This window comes from Pseudorca crassidens, chromosome 5 (genome assembly GCF_039906515.1).
Source record: "Pseudorca crassidens isolate mPseCra1 chromosome 5, mPseCra1.hap1, whole genome shotgun sequence".
Lineage (NCBI taxonomy): Eukaryota > Metazoa > Chordata > Mammalia > Artiodactyla > Delphinidae > Pseudorca > Pseudorca crassidens.
Genome location: NC_090300.1, coordinates 41,141,881 through 41,156,439, shown reverse-complemented (window position 1 = coordinate 41,156,439; position 14,559 = coordinate 41,141,881). Strand labels below are relative to the sequence as shown.

The 14,559-nt window shown below is 37.6% G+C and overlaps 1 protein-coding gene across 7 annotated transcripts in view; it reads right to left on the bottom strand.

Annotated features, from left to right (window-relative positions):
- GMPS (guanine monophosphate synthase) overlaps positions 1-14,559 on the bottom strand; it is a 114,706-nt gene that overhangs the window by 57,799 nt on the left and 42,348 nt on the right. For all 7 annotated transcript variants that reach the window (XM_067737824.1, XM_067737826.1, XM_067737825.1 and 4 more), the window contains 2 exons: positions 4,622-4,803; positions 1,087-1,201 (listed from right to left, as the gene is read on the bottom strand). In XM_067737824.1, coding sequence (XP_067593925.1) covers positions 1,087-1,201; positions 4,622-4,803 — 297 coding nt within the window. The remainder of the gene's footprint in view (positions 1-1,086; positions 1,202-4,621; positions 4,804-14,559) is intronic.

The window sequence follows — 14,559 nt, the reverse complement described above, 5'->3', positions numbered from 1 at the left end:
CACCCACGCAGGGCTATGTGTTTTGACTGTAACTCTGACCCTCCTACCCATCTCATTGTGGTTCCTTCTTTATATCTTTAGCTGTAGAAGACCTCTTCTGCTAGATTCTCATCAATAGTTGCTCTGTAAATAGTCATTCATTTTGGTGTGCCCATGAGAGGAGGTGAGCTCAGTGTTTTCCTAGTCCACCATCTTGGCCACTCCCCTACATATACTTAATTAACATTACAGTGAAGACACCTGGCAGACACCATCTTAACAAAATAATCAAAATGAACATCACCGATCATGATATTACTTGACATCATGTGCCTCCTAATGAGATGCTCTGAGAAGAGCACAGCATTACTTCTGTGGTATTCCTGCCAAAAATACATAACCTGAATCTAACAATGAGTAAACATCAAACAAACCAAGACTGAGGACTACTCTACAAGGTAACTGGAATGTACTTTGTTTTTAATTGCCAAGGTCATGAAAGAGAAGGAAAGATTGAGGAATGATTCCAAACTAAAGTAATGTAAAGCGACATGACAACCTAATACAACACATGGTCCTAGACTGGATTCATGAATTATAAGAGACATTAATGAGACCAACAGTGAAATGTGAATGAAGTCTGTGGATCAGATGCTAACATTGAGTCAATGTTAACTTCCTGATTTTGATAACTGTACTGTGGTTATGTAGGACAGAATTCTAGTACTTAGGATACAACAAGTAACAGAACACCTTGTTTGCAAATTACTCTCAAAATGGTTAAAAATGTCATAATTGGGGAACTGAGTAAAAGTATACAGGAGCTCTGTGAACTACTTCTGCAACTTTTAAGTGTATTTAAATGTCTAAGTTTTTTTTTTAATGGACAGTGTTTTGTTGTAAGCAGTAATATAGTTGCTTTTCTGAAAATCCCCATTGAAGTCAGTTCTGCCATACTAGTGTAGCAATTCATAAACAGTTGTAATATGAACAAATTATCTCATATAACTAAATATCTTACTTACTCTAAAGATAGAAAATACTAATACAGTAGGAGTCAAAAGCAGAATAAATTAACTCTTAAGGCAAATTCATAGATGCATATACCTGCATGCCATAGCAAATTCCAAGAACAGGCTTGCCAATAGTGAATATTGCTGGATCAAACCAGGGAGCATCTTCTGCATACACGGAATTAGGTCCTCCAGAGATGATAATAGCACTGTGGATTTAAGGAAGAGAGTAATGAAGAATCTTTAACTGCTAATTCTTATACAAGTTCTATGCCCTCTCTTGCTTGTACCACTGAGGGAGACTTGATACAGATTCAGAGATTTTGTTATGTTTTCACTATGCTACAGCAGATCCAGATTCTATCAGCCTATTAACAGCCTCTTACACAGCTTAATTTTTTTTGGCCGCAGCATGCGGGATCTTCATTCCCTGACCAGGGATCGAACACGTGCCCCCTGCAGTGGAAGCACAGAGTCTTAACCACTGGATCACCAGGGAAGTCCTCTACACAGCTTACTTATTTTTACTCTACTTTATTGCAATACATGGAAGTTTATCAATTCAACAAACACTTGTTAATAAGTACAAAATTCCAAATATATAAAACCAATGTTTCAATCTATGAAGGTTAGCCTGTATTTGTTTTGTTTCCTCATCAATGGAGGAAGTAAATGAGAATTCTAAAGCGAGATGGTGAAAATACAGGTCTCCTGAGAGGTCAGGAGTGAAGCAGGTCACAGCAGGACAACTGAAGGTATTATGAAGGCCCTGGATCATGCAGGGCAAAATACTCTACAATAAAGAATGGCAGAAAATGTGAAGAATTACCTAACTTTGCCTGTTTAAAACCTGTCCAATATTCCCATCAATTTTACCTGAGACCTAGGAATAAGAGCTAACACGACTTGCCTTATATGCCCTGCTCTCAGAACAGTGGTCAGTATTATCACTTAACTACATTACAATTTATAGAGCATTCCATGGGTTAACTTGGGAATAGAACTATTCATATAAAGAAAGCTGAAAATTGAGGCCTATATTACTCACCTGGCCTCTAATATAGCTAACTTTGATCCTCAGCATTCAATCAAAAACTTTATAGAACACTTTAATGTTATGATTTTTACATAAAAATTCAGAGTTCTAGATTTTCTTTAGGGAAAACAAGGGGGAAAATCTGCTAATACTGGACTTTCGCCCTTACATGGCCACAAATAACTGGAATCACAGAGAGACTTGCACCTTCAGACTACTCATGCTCTCCAGTTTACACAATACAGGCATACTTATGCCCTTTAATCAATCTAAAGTACCCTCAAACTCATTTTAAGTTTGAGTTTGCAGGAATCCTGATTTATCTATATTTCTAAAGGAAAAATGCATTCCAAGATATAACCAAAATCTACTTACAAACAAAACTGGATTACAATTCACCTTATAATTAGTGTCTGCCTGCCATGCAAAAACATATATAAACTAAAATACTAGACTTTAATACATCCAGAAAAATAATATAAGTCAAATTCATAAAAATTACTCAACAAGTTAATGTTTTTTGTTTTTTGCAGTACGCGGGCCTCTCAGTTTTGGCCTCTCCCGTTGCGGAGCACAGGCTCTGGCTGCGCAGGCTTAGCGGCCATGGCTCACGGGCCCAGCCGCTCTGCAGCATGTGGGATCTTCCCGGACCAGGGCACGAACCCGTGTCCCCTGCAATGGCAGGCGGACTCTCAACTACTGTGCCACCAGGGAAGCCCATAATGTATTTTTTTTTTAATATTCTAACAATAATTTAAGTAAGCACAAAAGCCATACTCTTTAAACCTTGTATTGGTAACATGAATTTTGGTATACATTATGTCTGCCAGCTTATCTCTTGCAAAAGAGACTGAAGATACCCTAATCAGATGATGAATGTGACATCTTTAAGATAACAATTTTAAAGGGGAATGGGCTAGCCCTAAGGGTAGATATGCAGCCTAGCCTCTTAAAAATGCATAAGCTAAAACTCTCTAAAACATGCTTAATAATCAAAATCTCTAGAATTTCAGTATTTAGTTTGTATTTAGTTTTATAAAGGATAACCACCATGCAACTGCCCAGCATCCCTCATTAATCTGCTAAACAACTCAAGGCTATAAAGATTCTTAATACTATTAAAAAGAAAAGGCAACGGATTTAGTCAAGGATAAAACTCAAGCTGCACTTAAGCCAATTATGAAAATTCTTATCTCGGTAAGTCTTGAGAAGAGCTAATCACTCATTCTGAGTTTTCTATTTCTACCCTGCTATGATTTTGAAACAACTTGCAATTACAAGGCCCACGAAGTCCTAAGGCATTCCAGATACCAATTTTATGTATCAAGCAAATCAAGGTTCTAAAAACAGGTCGGTTAAGATGTCTCTTAAGTCATAAACCTAAAATTTATTCTAGAAAAAGGGTGGTCAAATAACTATCTCAGCAGAAAGGATTATAGTAATGAAAGCCACAGTGCTATAGTTCCTATTCTTCTACAGAGAAAAGAAGCTATAGGCATAAGCAGGACCTAGAAACGGTTGATGATCAGGTAAACAGGTGACAAGAAAAACAATCAGACTTCTATTGCCAATATTGGTTACCCTATTCCAAAACATTTGGTCGATTAGTTTGCTGGGGATTTTTGTGTTTGTTTTGGGTTGGGAGAATGATGGAACTTGGATCTGACAGAGAGCCATTCAGATTTCTTGCAGTTTTTGATTCCCTTAAAACTGGTTCTCACTGGCAAATCAAGACAGTTGAATTAGATAAACTTCTTACTCTAAAATTCTACAGTTTAAAAGAGATACCTGTTTTTAATCTACATCCTAAAACTAGAACAGAGTTAAATGTAGACCTGCTTTTTCTGATTTGCAATTCACTCTATTTCAAAAAGAAGAAACAAAGGATAATGTATACTCATCTGTGAAGTTTTTAAAAGTTAACCATTTGTCTAATGGAAAAACATTATGTTTTTAAGAAAAATTAAACACATTATATTTTGGAAGAAATACAGCATTAAGGCTTAAGAGCTAATTAAGGATATAAACTGCAGTTGCTTGCTTCTGAATAACATTCAATTTAAAAGCAAACATTAATTCCAAGAGAAAAGACACAGCATTAACCAGAAATAGTTGTTAAAGGAAGAAGTCATTTTGACTAGTTTTAAGTGTACAAACTATGGAATTAGCCCTTAAATTAGAAGTCTTCATAATTTAGAAACTAGTTTCCTGGAATAGGAAGCAAAAGAGACTCATTGTACACAGAACTCTCTAATTTAGGTATTGTAGCCATTATACATATATATTCCTTTGAACAAATGCTCTGGGATGAATGAATGAATGAATGACCATAATAGCCAGATCTAAGTCTGATCCAGAAACCCTATGAAACATAAGATGTTCAAACGATAAATTCTTAAAACTATGCAAATAAAATTAATGTAATCTTTTCCTTTAATTTAAATTCCTTTTAATTCCCAGAGCCATGGGAAATTTCTTGTAAAACCATTCCATGTCTTAGTTTCATTAAGTAATTCAGTGCCCAAAAAAATTAATAAAAAAATATCCTACAATCTAAGCTCAGCCTCCTCAGAAAAACATAAGTTAAGTCTACCGGAATCCTTGCTCTTTTACGGCAAATGCTGGTGTTTCCAAGGGGAAGATTTCAGACTGCACAAACAGTTCCCTCACTCTCCGGTCTATGACTTTCCCATACTGAGCACCCGCATCCAGAATGACAACAGCTCCTTCATAGTGGTGGTGGCCATCCTTAAGGTCTCCTCCGGCATTCTCCAGCTGCAAATATTAACACAAATGTCTTAATTATGAGAATTATGAAAATTAGAGCTACTTTTAAAAACTGTGGTCACTGTCAGCTCCAAAAACACACAGAAACTGTTAACTTAGGATTTTGAGTTGCCAATTCAAACACTTCTTAAGATTTTTATACATATCCATACACAGGCATAAATATAAGTTACCATCTACTGACGACATGATATAGTCACTTTATGTTTAATGCATCTTATACACATTATCCAATACTAGGGTAAGCATACAGTCCAGCTGTGCCAAAATAAAGTACTGGTTTATGCCATGCCTGTTATACTGGCATTATTATTAATAGTGCCTCCTTCGAACCTCAAAAGCATCCCAGTTTGGGTAATAAATTATATGATCACCCAATCTAACTGTCACAGCATTCCTATGAGGGACATACTGATGAGGAACTGAAAGTTTCCTCCCAGAGTATATAACCATACCCAAATTCACTTTATTAGGATTTTTTGTATTACCTGAGGAAAAAATATATATGCATCTGACCCATAACACTAAAAGTTTTTAAATGTTTTTTAATCCTATCTCTGACAAGTCTACATTGAAAACACTCTTCTGGAGAGCAATTTGGCAAAACATAAAATTTTAACCATATGTGCTGAAATATTTATCTGGAGTGTGCTAAAATATTTACCTGGAACTGGCTTCAAAATAATGCAAGGGCAGGTGGGTATGGATGAAACAAGATTGACTATAGGTCAACCACTGAAACCACTGAAGTTGGGTGATACATATATTGTGTTCACTTTAGTCTCGATTCTGTTTTTGTTTATTTTACATAAGAAAAAGCTTTAAAATGTGTATGTACCCTGTAAATCCACTTGGAGGAAGCATATACAATATGATCCCATTTTAAAACATTTTGTGTAAAAGTGCAATGTATGTACATGTATGAAAAAGAATGTATAGACAGATATACACCAAAATATTAACAGAGGCAGTATCTGAGTACTAATGGAATTATAGTAGGTGATTTAAAATGTTTCTTTATGCTCTTCAGTATGTTCAAATATTTACAATACACATATTTTTGTAGTTTTTCCCCCTCCAGTTGTAAAATTTGCACACTAAAAAAAATCTTAAGCCAGCCCCTTAGGCATCTGTGTAACACTTTCATCCCTCTTCCCTCTCCATTTAAATGAATAAATACATGCAGACTGTGACTTCCCGGGTGGTCCAGAGGTTAAGACTCCACGCTCCCAATGCAGGGGGCCCAGGTTCCATCCCTGGTCAGGGAACTAGATACCGCCTACCACAACTAAAAGCCTGCATGCCGCAAACAAAATATCCCACGTGCTGCAACTAAAGATTCCTCACACCACAACAAAAATCCCACGTGCCACAACTAAAACCTGGCGTAGCCAAATAAATAAATACATATTTTTTTAAAAAGTAAATAAAAAGAAATGCAGACTTCACAACACCACTAACACTTCTTCACTGCAGTAATGAAAAAACAACAATCACAGGCATCTACAGAGGAGGATTTGTGAGAGGAACTCAACCATAGGCCAGAAAGAATTCCTCAGATCACAAAATGAAGGTTTTAATCATAAGAATATCAAGCAATGTAGAATAATCAGATCACAGAAAACAGAAGTTTATAGAATATATTAATGCAAGAAATGCTAAAACTTTCTTCTTTCAGACCTTTACCCTTAGTCTTAGTATACGTATATACATACACATTCCCCTTTAAGGAATTTATCTAAAAGTATTTTAATTTATTGTTTGTAAAGAATAAAGTACTTTTTAAAGACCACTATGTTATTGTGTAAATGTCTCAGATTTAGGTCCATTATCACCTTCAAAATTTTCACCAAATCCAAGTACAACCTGTTTTCTCATATTACAGGCAGAGTTCTCACTTTGCATGATTCTGATATGCAAGAATTTCATGCCATGCTTTATACCAGGGTTTAGCTAACTACAAACAGTCCCCAATATCATGGCTCCAATTTCAGTTAACATACATTAACATATAATAATTACATAAAGTTGCTCGTCAATTCACAAATCATCACATAAATAAGATGAACATCATGATCAATAGCCAATCATGTCCCTTCTCTCAAAGTCTACTGGTGATTAGTCACTGCACAACAAACAGCCGATAGTGCAATTGTGCTGCCTTCTTGTTGCCCAGTGATAAATCCACATGCCATCTTACACATATGGATAATCAACAAAGATGAAAGTGCACCAAAGAAATTAAAAGTGATATGCTGGAAGTGAATTTCGAATCCAATGTAAATGGAATTATAGAAGAAATAGCTGGCTGTGGCAAGGTTGACACTGCTGCAGTATAAGCCCCTCTAGATGTGCAGTCAGAGGAACTTAGTGAAGGCAACTTATCAACATCAATGAGTGGTTGTGATAAAACGGATAACAATGTCCCAGAGGAAGTCACTCTGAGAAAATACTTCAAATTAAAGAAACTCTTGGAGATATTTCATGACATTCAAAGTGCAAAGGATAAAATGTTGAAAGCCATCAAAGCATAGAAAAGATGTGAAGGGAAGCACTGTGTAAAAAACTTATCAAGAGTAGCTTAAAAAGAAATAGGGCTTCCCTGGTGGCGCAGTGGTTGGGAGTCCGCCTGCCGATGCAGGGGACGCAGGTTCGTGCCCCAGTCCGGGAAGATCCCACATGCCGCGGAGCGGCTAGGCCTGTGAGCCATGGCCGCTGAGCCTGCGAGTCCGGAGCCTGTGCTCCGCATCGGGAGAGGCCACAACAGTGAGAGGCCCGTGTACCGCCAAAAAAAAAATTAAATTAAATTAAATTAAAAAAATAAAAAGAAATAAAGCACAATTCTCAATGTTTCTAAAGTTTTAAGTGATACTAAATAGTAGTTTCACTACTTCCCTATTCTTTATAATTAACAGTAAGAATATTTCAACAAAAAATTTTAAAACGTCACAACACCATCATAATTTTCCCATTGATTATATGATTGCTTTGCATGGTTTCAGCTTGCAAGTCCATTTTTGCGATCATTTTACTATCACACAGTGAGGACTGTCTATTTCTTTAAATCAACCATTTTTTTCTTAAATAAATTAGTTTTAAAAGAAAATTTTATAGTTTTCTTAGCACGTTTTAAAGCTGCTCAATCAAATGACATCAGAGATCACTGAGGAAACACTGAATCCTTGCCTCACTTCTTTCTACCTCAGCTATCAACTTGCCTATCCAGCAAAAAGCTTCAACAACTCAGGGAAAAGCAAAAAGGTCACCAGTAATAAAAGCAAAAGTTCCATTCCCTGAAAACCTTAAATCTATTTACTCTTACTTCACACAGAGTTGTTAAGTCTGATCATTAGGCTTCCAAACCCTCAAGGGATTAGAAAGAGCACCCTAAAGAGAAAAATAGCTCATTAGTCACACCATTAGTTGAGACAAATGAAATTCAACATCACAAGACAGAAAAACCTATTATATCTATTTATAAAATTGATTTAAAACTAAAGACGAAGGCTATCCCTCTCAGGTGACCTGAAGTCATCATAATAAAGTAAGTAATGTTCATATCTTTTATGATAGCAAGAATGTTAAGTAAAAACTAAACCATATTCAGCACCCTATTTAAGAATAAAGCAAAAGAATCTTGCAGATACTATAAATATGGAAATGGCATCATTTTTGGATCCTCCTGAATCTCCTCATATCACTGACCACCGGATATCAAAACGAGAACCCAAGACATATATCATATAACTAAATGATAAGTTATTCCTCCAAGAACCCCAAAATACAAGCTGGTGGGAATGAACTACCAGAGCCACAATCCCTGTGTTACAGCATCTGTGTGGGAAGCAACCAGGAATCATTAAAGAAAACCAGAGAATTCCACAATGGCCAACAGGTAGTAGCTAAAAGGCACAGGGGCCAATTTAAGAACAGCAGCTGCACTGGGAGGAGGTGTGGCCACTCCAATGGAGCAGAGGCAGCAAGAGAACCTAAGGGTTTAATTCCCCTAAACCTTTGAAACTGACAGGCCAGGACTCCCTTCTGGGTCAGGGCTCACAATAAGGAGCAACTGCTGGGATGAGAATCAAAATTAATAGGATAAGCCTGAACCAAGATGGCGGAGTAGAAGGACATGCTCTCACTCCCTCTTGTGAGAACACCAGAATCACAATAGGCTGCTGGACAATCATTGACAGGAAGACACTGGAACTCACCAAAAAAGATATCCCACATCCAAAGACAAAGGGGAAGCCACAATGAGACAGTAGAGGGGCACAATCACAGCAAAATCAAATCCCATAACTGCTGGGTGGGTGACTCACAGACTGGAGAACACTTATAGCACAGAAGTCCACACACTGGAATGAAGGTTCTGAGCCCCACGTCAGTCTTCTCAACCTGGTGGTCCAGCAACGGGAGGAGGAATTCCTAGAGAATCAGACGTTGAAGCCTAGTGGGATTTGATTGCAGGACTTTGACAGGACTCGGGGAAACAGAGATTCCACTCCTGGAGGGCACACACAAAGTAGTGTGCGCATCGGGACACAGGGGAAGGAGCAGTGACCCCATAGGAGACTGAACCAGACCTAACTGCTAGTGTTGGACGGTCTCCTGCAGAGGTGAGGGGTGGCTGTGGCTCACCATGGGGACAAGGATACTGGCAGCAGAAGTTCTGGAAAGTACTCCTTGGCATGAGCCCTCCCAGAGGCTGCCATTAGCCCCACCAAAGAGCCCAGGTAGGCTCCACTGTCGGGTTGCCTCAGGCCAAACAACCAACAGGGAGGGAACCCAGCCCTACCCATCAGCAGTCAAACGGATTATAGTTTTACTGAGCTCTGCCCACCAGATCAACAGTCAGCTCTACCCACCACCAGTCCCTCCCAACAGGAAACCTGAACAAGCCTCTTAGATAGCCTCATCCACCAGAGGGCAGACAGGAGAAGCAAGAAAAAAAACAATCCTGCAGCCTGTGGAAGGAAAACCACATTCATAGAAAGATAGACAAGATGAAAAGGCAGAGGATTACGTACCAGGTGAAGGAATAAGATAAAAACCCAGAAAAACAACTAAATGAAGTGGAGATAGGCAACCTTCCAGAAAAGGAATTCAAAATAATGATAGTGAAGATGATACAGGACCTCGGAAAAAGAATGGAGGCAAAGACCGAGAGGATGCAAGAAATGTTTAACAAAGACCTAGAAGAATTAAAGAACAAACAGACAGAGATGAACAATACAATAACTGAAATGAAAACTACACTAAAAGGAATCAATAGCAGAATAACTGAGGCAGAAGAACAGATAAGTGACCTGGAAGACAGAATGGTGGAATTCACTGCTGCAGAACAAAGAAAAAAGAATGAAAAGAAATGAAGACAGCCTAAGAGACCTCTGGGATAACATTAAATGCAACAACATTCGCGTAATAGGGGCCCCAGAAGGAGAAGACAGAGAGAAAAGACCCGTGAAAACATTTGAAGAGATTATAGTTGAAAACTCCCCTAACATAAGAAAAGAAATAGCCACCCAAGTCCAGGAAGCACAGCAAGTCCCAGGCAGGATAAACCCAAGGAGAAACACGCTGAGACACATAGTAATCAAATTGGCAAAAATTAAAGACAAAGAAAAATTATTGAAAGCAGCAATAGTTGCTGCTTTTCAATTATTGAAAAACGAAAAATAACATACAAGGGAACTCCCATAATGTTAACAGCTAATTTCTCAGCAGAAACTCTACAAGCCAGAAGGGAGCGGCATGATATACTTAAAGTGATAAAAGGGAAGAACCTACAACCAAGATTACTCTACCCAGTAAGGATCTCATTCAGATTCGATGGAGAAATCAAAAGCTTTACAGAAAAGCAAAAGCTAAGAGAATTCAGCACCACCAAACCAGCTCTACAACAAATGCTAAAGAAACTTCTCTAACTGGGAAACACAAGAGAAAAAAAGGACCTACAACAACAAACCCAAAACGATTTAAGAAAATGGTCATAGGAACATATGTATCGAAAATGACCTTAAATGTGAATGGATTAAGTGCTCCAACCAAAAGACACAGGCTTGCTGAATGGATACAAAAACAAGATCCATATATATGCTGTCTACAAGAGACCCTCTTCAGACCTAGGGACACATACAGACTGAAAGTGATGGAATGGAAAAAGATATTCCATGCAAATGGAAATCAAAAGAAAGCTGGAGTAGCAACACTCATATCAGATAAAATAGACTTTAAAATAAAGAATGTTACAAGAAACAAGGAAAGACACTACATAATGATCAAGGGATCAATATAACAGAAGATATAACAATTATAAATATATATGCACCCAAAATAGGAGCACAATACATAAGGCAACTGCTAAGAGCTGAAAAAGAGGAAATCGACGGTAATACAATAATAGTGGGGGACTTTAACACCTCACCTACACCAATGGACAGATCATCCAAACAGAAAATTAATAAGGAAACCCAAGCTTTAAATGACACACTAAACCAGATAGATTTAATTAATATTTATAAGGCATTCTATCCAAAAACAGCAGATTACACTTTCTTCTCAAGTGCACACAGAACATTCTCCAGGATAGATCACAGCTTGGGTCACAAATCAAGCCTCAGCAAATTTAAGAAAATTGAAAAAATATCAAGCATCTTTTCTAACCACAACACTATGAGATTAGAAATGAATTACAGGGGAAAAAACATAAACAACACAAACACATGGAGGCTAAACACTACATTACCAAATAACCAAGAGATCACTGAAGAAATTAAAGAAGAAATCAAAAAATACTTAGAGACAAGTGACAATGAAAACATGACAATACAAAACCTATAGGATACAGCAAATGCAGTCCTAAGAGGGAAGTTTATAGCTATACAAGCCTACGTCAAGAAACAAGAAAAATCTCAAATAAACAATCTAACCTTACACCTAAAGGAACTAGAGAAAGAAGAACAAACAAAACCCCAAGTTAGCAGAAGGAAAGAAATCATAAAGCTCAGGGGAGAAATAAATGAAATAAAAACAAAGAAAACAACAGCAAAGATCACTAAAACTAAAACCTGGTTCTTTGAGAAGTTAAACAAAATTGATAAACCATTAGACAGACTCATCAAGAAAAAGAGGGAGAGGACTCAAATCAATAAAATTAGAAATGAAAAAGGAGAAGTTACAACAGCCACCGCAGAAATACAAAGCATCCTAAGAGACTACTACAAACAACTCTATGCCAATAAAATGGACAACCTGGAAGAAATGGACAAATTCTTAGAAAAGTATAACCTTCCAAGACTGAACCAGCAAGAAATAGAAAATATGAACAGACCAATCACAAGTAACGAAATTGAAATTGTGATTAAAAATCTTCCAACAGGGGCTTCCGTGATGGCACAGTGGTTGAGAGTCTGCCTGCTGATGCAGGGGACACGGGTTCGTGCCCCGGTCCGGGAAGATCCCACATGCTGCGGAGCAGCTGGGCCTGTGAGCCATGGCCGTTGAGCCTGTGCGTCCGGAGCCTGTGCTCCGCAACGAGAGAGGCCACAACAGTGAGAGGCCCACATACCGCAAAAAAAAAGAACAAAAAAATCTTCCAACAAACAAAAGTCCAGGACCAGATGGCATCACAGGTGAATTCTATCAAACATTTAGAGAAGAGCTAACACACATCCTCCTCAAACTCTTCCAAAAAACTGCGGAGGAAGGAACACTCCCAAACTCATTCTATGAGGCCACCATCACCCTGATACCAAAATGAGACAAAGATACTACAAAAAAAGAAAATTACAGACCAGTATCACTGATGAATATACATGCAAAAATCCTCAACAAAATACTAGCAGACAGAATCCAACAACACATTAAAAGGATCATACACCATGATCAACTGGGATTTATCCCAGGGATGCAAGGATTCTTCAATATACACAGATCAATGTGATACCCCATATTAACAAATTGAAGAAGAAAAACCACACGATCATCTCAATAGATGCAGTAAAAGCTTCTGACAGAATTCAACACCCATTTATGATAAAAACTCTCCAGAAAGTGGGCATAGAGGGAACCTACCTCAACATAATAAAGGCCAAATATGACAAACCCACAGCAAACATCATTCTCATCGGTGAAAAACTGAAAGCATTTCCTCTAAGATCAGGAACAAGACAAGGATGTCCACTCTCACTGCTATTATTCAACATAGTTTTGGAAGTCCCAGACATGGCAATCATAGAAGAAAAAGAAATAAAAGGAATACAAATTGGAAAAGAAGAAGTAAAACTGTCACTGTTTGCAGATGACATGATACTATACATAGAGAATCCTAAAGATGCCACCAGAAAATGACTAGAGCTAATCAATGAATTTGGTAAAGTTGCAGGGTACAAAATTAATGCACAGAAATCTCTTGCATTCCTATACACTAAAGATGAAAAATCTGAAAGAGAAATGAAGGAAACACTCCCATTTACCACTGTAACAAAAAGAATAAAATACCTAGGAATAAAACTACCTAGCGAGACAAAAGACCTGTATGCAGAAAGCTGTAAGACACTGATGAAAGAAATTAAAGATGATATCAACAGATGGAGAGATATACCATGTTCTTGGATTGAAAGAATCAATATTGTGAAAATGACTATACTACCCAAAGCAATCTACAGATTCAATGCAATCCCTATCAAATTACCAATGGCATTTTTTACAGAACTAGAACAAAAAAATCTTAAAATTTGTATGGAGACACAAAAGACCCTGAATAGCCAAAGCAGTCTTGAGGGAAAAAAACAGAGCTGGAGGAATCAGACTCTCTGACTTCAGACTATACTATAAAGCTACAGTAATCAAGACAATATGGTACTGGCACAAAAACAGAAACATAGATCAATGGAACAAGATACAAAGCCCAGAGGTAAACCCACACACCTATGGTCAACTAATCTATGACAAAGGAGGCAAGAATATACAATGTAGAAAAGACAGTCTCTTCAATAAGTGGTGCTGGGAAAACAGGACAGCTACATGTAAAAGAATGAAATTAGAACACTCCCTAACACCATACACAAAAATAAAGTCAAAATGGATTAGAGACCTAAATGTAAGACCAGACACTATAAAACTCTTAGAGGAAAACATAGAAAGAACACTCTGTGACATAAATCACAGCAAGATCTTTTTTGACCCACCTCCTAGAGTAATGGAAATAAAAACAAAAATAAACAAATGGGACCTAATGAAACTTAAAAGTTTTAGCACAGCAAAGGAAACCATAAACAATACCAAAAGGCAACCCTCAGAACGGGAGAAAATATTTGCAAATGAATCAACGGACAAAGGATTTATCTCCAAAATATATAAACAGCTCATGCAGCTCAATATTAAAAAAAAAACAACCCAATCCAAAAATGGGCAGAAGACCTAAACAGACATTTCTCCAAAGAAGACGTGCAGATGGCCAAGAAGCACATGAAAAGCTGCTCAACATCACTAATTATTAGAGAAATGCAAATCAAAACAACAATGAGGTATCACCTCACACCAGTTAGAATGGGCTTCATCTGAAAATCTACAAACAACAAATGCTGGAGAGGGTGTAGAGAAAAGGGATCCCTCTTGCACTGTTGGTGGGAATGTAAACTGATACAGCCACTATGGAGAACAGTATGGAGGGTCCTTAAAAAACTAAAAATAGAATTACCATATGATCCAGCAATCCCATTACTGGGCATATACACAGAG